Here is a 12959-nt window from a genome sequence, read left to right as displayed (position 1 = left end):
CAAATAAAATACTTAAAATACTATTGTCCCTTTAAAAAGAGAATTTTGCAGTCAAGTCAATTTTGCAAGTCGCAGTTTGTCTTAGTACCATTTTGTTTTTTGTGAAACCACTCAGCGAGCTACATCTCTCATCTCGCACAATATACACCACCAGCACCAACATGGCCGTCTACTTATCTATGTAACTTGACGTGTTTTATCCAGCGACTCCTGGTCCATTTATCAGCCGGGAAGCGAAAGAACAAGCAAGACCCGTTGCTCATGTGACTACATCCTGGTACAAAACACAGGCATCGTAGCTCCAGCAGCTCTGGGTAGCTTTCTGGAGAGAAACTTACACTTACACTTACATTACTATTGGGTGTGTAGTCTTTTTTTTTTTGAGTGTTTGTGTATTTTATTAGTGAATTAATGAAAGTTACAATGATGTTGTGATGGTGGTGGTAGGTGCAACAGAGATTGTTACTATATGTGAGTGATAGAAGTTTGATAGTGATGATTCTTTCCTGTTTTACTGACATATGACACATAAAGGATAACTCTACGATGATGAGATTTGCCTAATAAAATAATCTCACATATACTGGTAATATGAAAGAGATGGTCATACTTATTTAGATGTGAATGGTAGCAATGCAATGTCATGTTTGAGTCATTACTGCTGGATATGTGAATAGTGACTGAGGGGCTCTAAGTGATTAAAGCAACTCATTTCTGTTGAGGTCATCATGATATTAAAATGTCAAGATTCTGGTAGCATCCTTTTTACTTGTCAGTCCACTCCTAATCTGTCTCACTTCAACTCCCCACATTGATCCACATTTAAAAATAGCCCCACTGTGTTTGTTTGTGATTGATTATTAGATCTGACGTAGGGTCACAGATAGCCGAGCTGCTGCTTTAATGGCAACCACGGATGCACAGATGACAAAGTTCCAGACAATTTACACAAACAGACAGAAGCGTACGCACACACAGAGGCAGTGTACAGGCCTATCATTTGGCTTCCTCCAACTGACTAGTCAGATAATCTGCAGGGATAAACTGGACATCAATCATGAAACATGGTGGCGATGAGTGTGTGTTGTTCAATCTGCAGACACTGCCAGTCTCCCCGCATGTTGTCGAGCAGATAGAGCCAATCTGCCTGATCTGGCTTTGTAAACAGACACCAGGCCCCCACAGCTCTAAACCACCGTACATGACCAGAAATACCTGCAGTCTGCATTTCAAAAGCCAGAGTCGTGGGCTCATTTTTGAACACAGCTGCTGGTTCGAGCTTGAGGTGTTATTGTTCTGTCTTGATCGGTGGATATTAGAAGAGAGCAGAGAGAAAAAAGGTGCATCTTTGTGGTGGTTTAGTAATTGAGTGTGTTCAGTTCGGTAGATCCAGGACATGTTTACCCTGTAGAGGAAACAGCTAGCCAGCTCCATCCAAGATTCCTTCCAACAACACAAAAACTAAAAAAACCTGTTTATACACATTATAAAATTATAAAATAAGAGACTGTGGTTTAATGAACAGTTACCTTACATCTCAAATCCTGTCCCCATAATGAAGTTTCTGGAAAACATTTTCTTAACAAAAAATACAATATTTCATAATGCTTAGCTTAGCTGAATGTAAAGAGTGTGTGGAAGACATGTGAATCTGACCTAAGTGACAAAAGCCATGTTGAGTTTACCATAAAGCCAGTACAGGGGAGCTGTGAGCTGTGTTCAACTCATTACACTCAAACAACATTGGAAGGAAGTTCATATTTCACAAAGTACATAAACAACATGAGAGCATCTTAATGCACTAACGTTAACAAACAATAAACAATACCAGCAAAAAGAGTGCAGCTATTACGAGAATGTCATCCACAGGTAGTGCTGGATGCTGAGATGTGAAAGCAGTGAGACAGCAACAGAACAGCGAGCAGCTCAGAGTTTACTGATATTACATTAACTCAACCTAACCTTCTAGGGGAGTGTATCTACGTTCCCAAGTTCCTGACCCCCTAACCCTAGAACTGGGGGACTTTTCATGATCCCATTATGTTCCGTATAAATCTGGGGGATATAGGATCCGAACACAGCAATGACCCCCCTTCTTAGCACAAGCAGCTGACAGCTAGCAGCTTTACCTTAGTAAAATACCTTAGTAAAATGAAGAAGAGAGAGAGAAGTCGCTGAGGTCTGACAAAAAAAGATTTATAAAAATTCGAATATTTCCTTCACAAACCTTCCTGAAGCAACACAACAGGTATTCAGACTGTTGGCAGGTTGAATGAAGTGCACTTGTTCAGAAAACGGATATTCTATCTAAAATCTATCTAGAACAGGCACTGACATTGGCCACCTGGTACCCATGGTTACCTGGTTACCTAACCATGGTTACGAGGCAGCCAATCAATGTCACTTGTAATCAAATGCCGGGCTGCCAAAACTCATCCCATTGGCAATGGCAAAAGCATGCTTTTTTCATCTAAATTACTTTACTAATTATTGTTAGTAAAAGAGTAAAAAAAAATCTTAAATAATCATCATTAAGACAACCGTCATGCACACTACACACTACACAAGACAGTGTGACGGTCTGGGTGTAGCTTCTCCCAGCTATAAATTCCTGCGATAGTCTGTGAAACTGATTTTATTGTAGCAAACAAAGATGCTTTTCGGCAAACGGAGCCTGGAGCGACTCGGATCTCTCCTTCCTCCCTTCCTTCATTCCCCCTGCCTTTCTTTTAATTTCTCATCTGAGAGACCACAGGGTTGCGGCTGACATTTTGCTGATAGATGGCAGCTCACAGCACAGCCTGGTGCCAAGGTCTCCGACTGCTCAGATGAATTCAGCTCTCAGTGATCAGAGGAGTCGCGCTGCTCTGTGAGTCTGCACCACCGCATGGATCATCATCCTCCACTGAGGCGGAGGAGAGGAGAGACCGGAAGATGGAGAGGAGAGATAATCAACTTTACCTTTCCAGACAGCCCACAGAGAAAAGAAACTAAACAAAATGTTCCACCTGCGTTTAAAATGAAACAGACTGTAGGTCTCTGTCTTTTAATCATTTGAGTTTTAAAGTTATTAGGAGTTATTTTCCTCTTGACCATTTAGAAGTGCTCTTGAAGACCTGGTGCCAGGTGCTCTGTGGAGCTTTCTTGTGTTTAAATCCAGTCTTTCTCATCAAAACACTTCATGTGTGTGCTTTATGTGCTGGATGCATTTCCTTCCTCACAAAACAAGTGTGCAGTGCTTACATCCTGCTAGCTTACGGTCTTCTTCTTCACTGCCTCTGCAGCCACTTTGCAATGCTCCTTGCTGCTGCTGGAACCAGCTACCTGCTGATCTCAAATGTTCCCCGATCCCAGCCACTTTCACATCTGAATAAAAAACAGTTCTCCTGCGCCTCTGATTGATTGGCTCCTCTACTGCGCTTGTGTCACCTTTGCAGTCACAGAATGGCAGTGTCAGAGAATTCTGTCTTGATTGTCACAAATAGGACTAAGTGTTTTGCACATTTTGTTAAAAACACAAAAGGTTCTGTGATCTACCCAGCTTCAGATCCAACCTTCATTCCCGTTCACAGGCAGGAAGATATACCCATAGGCCTACGGACAAAGTACAAAAAGCCAAATTGTTAAGGCTGCACGCACAATTACAGCTTCAATAGGCTCCACTGCAGGAAAAGTGAAGCATTCATAAGACTTTTTCGACGTAATTTGTTGGCAAAAAGCTTACTGACAGCTGGTAAATTCTGGGTGAAAATCTCTTCAAATTCTCCCTCGGGCAACAATTAGTTTACGAAAACTTATTCTTCATATTCTTTCGGGAGAGGGATGCAGCTTTAAGCCTCAGGCTAACTCTCAGAGCCAAAGCACAGACTACTACAGTGCACACACAGTAGCCTTCAAGTCATAGATACAACATAAACCTGAGAAACACTCAAATCTAATTATACACAGAAGATTTAAAGAATGTTGGATTATATTTGTGTCTAAACCATCTGGCTGTAGCAGTAAATCCCACACTGTTAACAGCTAAAAACTCTAATGGGATCAATGCAAAATGAGTCTGCGTGTGTGTGTGTGTGTGTTGTTGCACAGAATCGACTAGTTCTTCTGCTGGTTGGTTGGCATTAATTTTGATCAAATCCACCCATGTATTTCACTACTGACATCATTTCTCGCGCTAAGAATATTCCACATCAATATTTATTGAAAGCAGAGCTTTCATTTAGCTTAATTCTAAATTAAATTTAGCATTGCATTTCCATAGCCTTTTGGCTAACAGTGGCACATTACAGTGATGTTGGGTGTGTTGTGTTATTAGAAGCTAATGTAGTTTCGAGCTGCTAGCCTCAAGCAGAGATGAGGAGCGGGCTACAGAGGTTCAGTAAATACATTTCTGTCTAATTCTAATTCTAAATTCTGTTCTGATTTGGACATTTTTTTAAATCCTGTCTACGGCCCTGGCCTGTGATATGGTTGAGACACACAACATGCTGATATTTGGCTGTGAGTCAAACGTAAAAGTCCTAATTATGATTGTGAATATTCTTCATGTTAATGTGATCTAAATCAATCATAAAATTCTCACAGTCTGCAATCAAGATATTTCTGCACAAAATTAAAAGGCTAATTACTTCCAGGTTCTCTGATGTAGATGTAATACATTTAATATGTGATATAAAACATGTGACAACCCTGATAATGTCAGAGTTCACGTTTCTCATATTCTCTGAGGCTGAAATGAAAGAAAAAAACAAATACCAGAAACAACAAGTTTGTATTGTGTATTGTATTGTATCAAGTGTCTGTACAGTTATTATACTTCATGATTTAAGGATGAAAAAATGTCACACATTGTGGCAGCTGCCATGAGAGAGTGTGAGTGTGTTTTTTAGACTCTACAGTGGGATTCAGGGTGCAAGACTGAGACACACTTCACCTCCAGCCTCCACTGTTATTATGACTTCCTGTGTTATTGTGTGTATTTCTGTCAGTTTTCATTTTTATTTGAGTGCAGCAGCAGCAGTAACATCACAACCCTGAGGTTGTGGTGACTCTCAACCTCGCAGTGGGTGGGTCTGTTATACGTTTAGTTTTATTTATTTGTTGTCTAAATTGATCAATAATAGCACATTAAAAATTGAGTAAAAAAAATGGGCTTTTGTAGTGAAGGTGAAAACTCTCCACTCTTTCTTAAACAGTAGTAAACCATCATATGTGAGAAGCATGAGTCTTGCAAATCCTTTGGTCATTTGATCAGAAGGAGGCACCGGAAAGAGCAATGACACTGTGCTATGGAAAGTTTTTCATACTACATCTGTAAGTAACGTTAGTCCACAGATTTGGACGTTTCACTCCTAACGTCAGTCAAACAGTCACTTCGTACAAGTATTTGAAACTTCATGGAGGAAGCACTGCAGGAGTTTCTATTTTTAAAGAAAAAGGAAATTAATAAAAACATTTTAAAAGGAAAAATGTGAATTCATTTTAGAAAGGCCTTGCGTATGCTCCTGCACCAGCAGCATAGAATCCTCTCTTTCCCTCCTTTTGTACCTGCTACAAAGACTCCACGTGTGCACAGGTAGAGTGCTGCTTTGTGCATGAGCAACATTCATTAGGGTTCATTATAAGGGGTTTCTAGTGTTGACAGTGATGGATGGTTTCTGCTGCCCCCTGGTGTTGGTTGTTAGCACTCAGAGGCACCAACCATCTCTCTTCTGGGAAGACTTGACACAAGAGTTTTGGAACCTGGCTGCAGGGATTTGCTCTCATTAGAACGTTAGTGAGGTCCGACAGTGATGTTGGGCGATGTCTGGCTGTCAGTCGGTCTCCCAGTCCATCCCAGAGGTGCTGGCTGTGCAGGCCAGTCAAGTTCCTCCACACCAAACTGGAAAACGCTATAGACCTGGCTTTGTGCACAGGGACATGTTCATGTTGAAACAGGAAACACAGACATCATTTTGTAGGTTCCGGGGGGTCAGACCATGAAAAATAGCCCCAGACCAAGAGCACACAAACATTTTACACCACTTCACACCTTGATGACTGTGTTAAAGCCACAGTTTGAAGGCGTCAGTGTGAATCACAGAAGTACATTGGATTGTCCTCCAGTGTCTTAAACCCCTGTCCAACAAATACTGTAACTTTATAAAATAGAAAAACAGACAGTTGTCCAGGTGAGCAATGGAGTGAGAGTAGGCAGAGACAAAGGAGAGAGATATGGAAGGTAGACAGAAGAACCAGGAGGCTGTGACATGAAAATGAAGCTTTGGATCATATTCAGGATTTTCTAAAGACAAATAAAATCAGAACAAGATGAAGTCCAAAACTTTCAAAAAGCTTTATTTAAAAATTGAGTTGGCAGGGAGAAAGTTTAAATTCGGTGAACATTGCATTAAGCCACAACTTGAGTTACAAAGTGCTCAATCAGTTATCTGTACAGTGAACGTGGATTCAATAAAAGAAAACTCTTCATACAAAGCACCATGAAAAGTAGAAACAGAAAGAAGAAACTGCTTAAACTGTCAGCTCCAAAAAGTTTATAAAAAAAAAGTGGGAAATGATTAAAAGATTCAAATAAATACCTTGCATGTCAGCATGTCATCAAAATATGCAGATGAGTTATCGACTTGCCATTCGCTGTGTCAAGATGTTTTTTTTTTTTCCTTGCATGGCTCAAATAATCGAGTGCACCAGCAAAAACAGTATTGATCCATGTCTTTGGTCCCTGACACAGGGTCACAGTCACTGGAGCAGGAACCTCTGCAGGCAACAAACTGATGAACAACTGACGTTCAGTCTCCCACAGCCATGTAAAATAGTAGAGTTGTCATTTTGCTATGGCTTGGATTCGATAGTAATCACATTAATAATAATTATCATCGCTACAAGTGGAAGATTCAGCCATCAGCTAAGAGAGAGTTGAACAAGACAAAACGCCGTGTACCAAAACAGACACCGTGCATCAAAACCCAAACACCCTCATAACAACCCATTTGTTTCAAAAAACCCGAACTTACTTTCTAGAAGATTTTGCAATACAAGCTCAAGAATCAATTGTACTACTTTTACAGTTTTATATATAAAAAATGGATTGGACTGCCCAATTTCCTTTAAAAATATCTTTCTTTAACGCGGCAGAGTGAATTTAAATAGCTTCTGTGGGAGCTCACCGTGGAGCTAAATGAGTCATTCCTGGTCTTTTATCTTTTCTGGTAGTCTCTCAACACAAAATAGTGATCATGAATATCTGACATGAAGGCTGATTTCTGCCGAAGATAAGAGCCAATTATACGAAGAGAGCGGAGGATTCAAGTCAATGTGAAGAAGCTGACATTCACTATGTCTGTAGCGGTGTTGCTGAATGTAGTGCAGTCTTTTATCTGATAATGTTTGTGTTCTGACCTGACAGATTAAATATATCCCTCTGTAGATACACAACATAGTACGACTCTCAGGTTTGGGTGCTTTTTCAATACCAATGAAGAAAATAAATGAATACAGGTCAAGCTACAAACCAAACTGCTCTACTTGCGTCATAAAAATTGGAAGAGACTAAACCTGTGACCTTCATGTAATGAGACACTGATATTAAACCAATTTCACATTTTTCTTATTGTCAATAAATCCCATTACAGTACTGCCTGTATGTTCAAAGCCTGATATATCTTTGCCATAGAGCTCAATTATTGTGCTGGAAATACTCACTAGGGCACACTATGTGTATTAATCCACCACTGAAAATAGTCCCCAATAAATCAGATGGCTAGAGAAATGACTGGGCTGTACATACTTCAGACTGTTATATCTTTTCTATTTTTTCCATTTTTCTATTTTCTATATATAATATCAGATATTATAATACCGAGTTTAACATCCTATTTCTCTGATGTCTTGTTTAGCACCTTGAGCAACTGTAATAAAACAAATCTCACCCCGGGGATCATTAAAGTATTTCTGATTCTGTTTGTAAAACTGATTTTTTGAAGCTTTACATCTTCAGTGGGAACCAATGGGCCCGCAGGTGCCTGAGCGATGAACCAGCTCACTGTTGGTTTTGGTCTTCTGGTGGGGTTTATCGTCAAAAAGACAAATAAAAGAGCGACGCCAGCCTCATCTTTTAAAGTGTGAATGGAAGGTTTAGTTATAATTAAACTGAGAATATTACACTTGTCAGAACAAATTCAGTTTGGGTAAGAACGTATGGCTGGTTTCCACTGAGTGATTCAGTTTGGCTTTATTTTCATTGGCATTCCCAACAAAGCAGCTGTAGCCGCGTTCACATATGGACACGCTGGGAATATTACACGACGGCATCATATTTGAGAAGTAGCTTGTTATTCTGTGAAAGTCACACAAACCGTCTACACTAGATGAGGACCGAATGACAGCTGTAACTCCTCTGTTACAGGTCACTGCTGGTTCCAATGGGGCCGCATTAACAATCAAACTTAACAGAGAAACATTTTAAATGCATTTCTTTTTCCACCTTCCTAAGACAGGACTGTAATAAATCTCTCATTTAATCATTATTTCTTATGCACCAGGAATTAAAATTGGTTTAATAAACCATGAAATACTGTGAACGAACCAATTTAAAGTTATAGTACATATGTTCTTCTCATATGAAGTAAGCCTTTTATTCAATGTAGTTTTTAATTAGGATATTTAATTTATTCCTGTAGCAGAGTGGAGCAAAAGAGATTGCAAAAACCTTAAAAAAATCACTTCATTATCAGACATCAGTGTCTATAAGTGTTAAACTGTCTTTTATACCAGCTGCGCACAGGATTTTACTCCAGAAAAATGCTTTACATACAGAATGTGGGCAAATATAAAAACTAAACAGGAGCTAAAACCTGTCCCGTTTTATCCTTCCGTCAGTCGGTGGTCCACTTTGCTCCTGACTGCCATGAAATGTTTTACCATGATTCCCAGAAGATAATTCCTAATGACTTTGGTGATTTGCCGACTTTTCACATTTGGATGGGTTACCAGGAAATTTGTCATGAAAAGCAGAGAAAATGTCAGCGTAAAAAGAGCAGAAACAAAAATGGAGAGAATGGCTTAAAAACAGAACTTTTGTAACGTGGCACAGAACATTAAGACCAGAAAGGGCTCAATAAAAATCAGACACGCAGGTTGGATTCAGTAGACAAGTTAGAAACAATGTACACAAAATATTTACACCCAAAGTGTTTTGTCACTCAAACATCCAAAGTAAAAATACAAGCCATAAATCTAATGCTCCTCCGTAGCACTTCACAAACAAACACCACTGATACAGCAGCAATAAAATGCCAACCAAACCACTAATAGCACAATATACATTTCAATAGGCACAGCAGAGCATTGGCAAATGTAGTGCACATTCAATGATGTGGGTCAATATATGGCTCTCTGTAAGACAGAAGTTCATTAGTAAAAGGAGATCCTTAAAACTTGAACATGAACTGTTTCAAATCATTATTGGTGGGAAAATGATGCAACATGTGGACCCTTTTTGGACTGAAGAACTGAATAACAGAGACATTTCCAAAGCAGCCCCTACAGTACACCGGATATGTCCTTCAAATCAGTTGTCAATGTTACCGTACGGAAAACAAGCGCTCCCACACTACTCTACATCACATCTGATGGGGAGTCAGGGATTGCTAAACAGCAATGAATCAAAATCCTTCATGTATTAAGACAACTATTCAACAAACTTCATTTCTTAAACAAGTTGTCTGTGGAAAGAGGATGAATGAACGGCTGCATGTATACTGTCCCTGACACAGGAAATGGTAATGTACTGAGTTGGTTTATCTGAATCTAACTCCACAGAAACTGCAAAGTTAAGACTGCATGGCAGCCTTTAGTAATTCTCCTTCATATAAAGTAAAACAAGTGTGATGAGACTCAAACAGGGGAACTAGAGTGCTAATTCACACTTACTGACAAGTGCTCCTCTATGGAAAAGGTGAAACAAAATAAAAACAACCAAACAAATACATTCATCAATAAAACAAAACGTCGCTGTGTGTATAGCTCCGACTGAAATCATTCAGGACTGATTCATTCATTAGACCTTTATATGTTTTACTTTTGGGCCATAAAACCCATGACTACTCAGTCACTGCAACACATGAAATGAAAACACCAGTAAACAACAACAAGCAGATTTCCCTTTAAAAACACACAAGGTGTGAATGCGCAGTAAGCTTTACCATATCTAACTTGTTATCTTTCAGTATTGAAAGAATCACTGCTACAGTAATACCCAGTAATCCATTTTAAGTTTTTAAGTGCAATGCATTCTGGGGCTGTAACTGTCCCATCTTGGTGACAACAATCATTATAGCCAGTGTTTTAATCTGGTAAACTGTTTCTGCCTGATAATGGGAGTCTGGAAAACACGCATTGAGTATCTAATGAGCTCAGTGGACGGAGTAAAGCCTGTACACAAACAACACAACAGGCTTAGATGCATTAAACATCACCAATAAGGGTTTCAGTGATTCTATTTCTGTAGCTTCTGGGCTATGGCTAGCTTCCTAACCATTAACCTCCCAACACTTACAGTCTTTATTCAATTAAAGACATGCATGTTAGGTATTAGGAATACTCTGCATTTGCTTTTCAGCAAGGCACTGGCCTCAGAACTGAAACAGGTCCCTGGACACTGCACTGCAGATGGGACAATACAGGGGACAGACATCTGAAAAGAGACTAAAAGTTACAACTCAACTTCTTTATATCATTTCTTTTACTTAAGCAAGTGCGCTGGGTGTTGCCCACGCAAATACTTTTACAAATAACAGAGAATTCTGTTTAAATATAAATTCAGCTGAACATGCTGCACCTCCAAACATCTGTAAATGAACAGAATGAATCTGTGGACACAGACACTGTTCACAGCCCCACAAAGACAAACTTAGGGAAGACATGATTGTTGTTACCACGTACATACAAGAACTACCCCAGTCACCCAGGTAACAAAGCCTTCACACTATCTTCTGTCTTGTCTTGTTAGCGCCAGCTAGTCACAACTGATTTAAAAAAAGTTTTCTACATTAGAGACCAGCTCTAACACAAACCTTTTCCTTAGGAAAAATAAAGAAAAAGGAAAACAAACAAACAAAAACAAAATCATTTTCACATGGAAACGTATCAAAGTACAGGTGGACGGCACAGATCTGCTTTACTGCTCAACGCGGCAGTCCAGCGTGGACGGTTGATTAAGAGACGCGCCCGACTGAGCAGCAGTAACAGTCTTTGACTGGTACAGGACTCTGTGGGCCTAATCTTTACAGACGTCTCCTGTATGGTGACATCACTTGGGTGGGGAGGGCCATATGGGCAGAGGATGGGCCTCTGTGTTGAAGATATACTTGTCTAGACTGAGCAGCTCCATGTCATCAGAGAAGAGCAGATACATGTACTTGAGCGTCTCACCCAGGAAGAAGCTCTCCATCTTGTCCCGGGGCCCGGGGTTGACGGGGTCACGAACGTTGTTAATGGACGTGTAGCCGCCATCAGACACCTGCGGGAGTGCAGGTGTTTGGTCAGTTGCTTTATGGGTAAAAAACTCTAGACAGTACTGTGGTGATTGCAGTAAATGTGTGAGTACCTTGGTGTAGTTATTGAAGCTCTGCAGTATGTCCCACCCCCAGTCTCTGTACTTGGTGTCTTTAGTAAATCTGTACATGTAGAAGAGACTTTCCACTGTTTCTGGTCTCAGCAGGTTGTGTCTGTCTGCAGGCTGGACGAGAGAACGGGAAAAAACTTGTCATTATAAAAATAAAATCAATAAAAAGGGATCTGATATAAAATATCTGACCCTTATTCAACCCCAGTCCCACAGGAAATGAAAATGTTTTTTTCTTATCAAAAAGAGCAGCATCAGTGAGTGTTACAGCTACAGTTAAGATTAAAAGGAAACTGACTCAGAATCCAAAAATATGACTGCACAACAGACACACATATTTCTATGCTTCCTTCACAACACAAAAAGGAAGTAATACACTTGTTACCTACATTTTGGTGAGATTAGTTGTGTCTGAGTATGAAGAATGAAGAACGGATGTTTTGAAAACCTCTGAGGAACTTTTACAGTTTGTGTTTTGAAGTCAGCAAAGTTAATTCCTGAACTCACTGGGCATTGAAAACCGAACATCCAAGGATATTTAACAAGAGGAGATGTGAGAAGTGTTCTCCATTTCCAACAGCAGTTAGTTTACTCTGAATTGCTCATAAGAAACACTTTAATAAAGCCTTTCTAATGACATTCATTTCCTTCATTTTTAATCCTAGAATTAGAATGAGCTCCTAAAACTTTTGAGATGTTTCATACGTATATTTGAGGTTAATGAAGGCAGCAGTGGGGACGAGAACAAATATATTGGATGCTTTGATAAACCTTAAGCAGTTAATGAAAAATAAAATGAGTGCTGAGGAGAGTTAGGAAGGTTACGGTCACAACTCCCACGACAAATTCAGACTAGCTGATTAAAATTGTATCCAGCAGGGTCAGAAGAATCAGTAGTACGCTCTGACTCATTTTGGCTACTTTAGCTTATCTCAAATTACAGACTGCACATTCAACAGTAAACGTCAATACACTGAATCATTCAAGTCAACAAATAAAGACAGTGCCTCCCAATGCAAGTATAAAACACAAACAGACATATAAACACCTATTCAAAGAGATCGGACATGGAGATGATCAAATGCCACCTAAATGCTATCAACCTCACCTTGACAACAACGTCACGGCCGTCACTGGCCTGCAGGCTGAAGTGTACGATCTCTGGGCTCAGACCAGTCTCCATCTGTTTGTACATCTGGTGACACGTCTCCGTCAGCTCCACAGCCAGATCCATGTGGTCCCCAGGGAGGCCGTTGTGGGCCCCCAGCGCCAGGGTTCCTGGCAGGAAGCAGACAAGGTGGTCCTGTAGAGTGATGAGAGAGAAAGAGAGAAAGAG

The 12959-nt window shown here is 40.0% G+C and overlaps 1 protein-coding gene across 1 annotated transcript in view; it reads right to left on the bottom strand.

Moving 5' to 3' along the window:
• Positions 1-6315: 6315 nt before the first annotated feature.
• Positions 6316-12959, bottom strand: part of man1b1a (mannosidase, alpha, class 1B, member 1a) — a gene marked incomplete in the record, with an annotated part of 17698 nt that continues 11054 nt past the window's right edge. The window contains 3 exon segments of the mRNA XM_035667958.1: positions 6316-11518; positions 11606-11737; positions 12732-12926. Coding sequence (XP_035523851.1) covers positions 11309-11518; positions 11606-11737; positions 12732-12926 — 537 coding nt within the window.

This window comes from Morone saxatilis, unplaced genomic scaffold, assembly GCF_004916995.1.
Source record: "Morone saxatilis isolate NCDOM2014 unplaced genomic scaffold, NCSU_SB_2.0 Contig21, whole genome shotgun sequence".
Lineage (NCBI taxonomy): Eukaryota > Metazoa > Chordata > Actinopteri > Moronidae > Morone > Morone saxatilis.
This window is presented reverse-complemented; position numbering and strand designations above follow the sequence as displayed.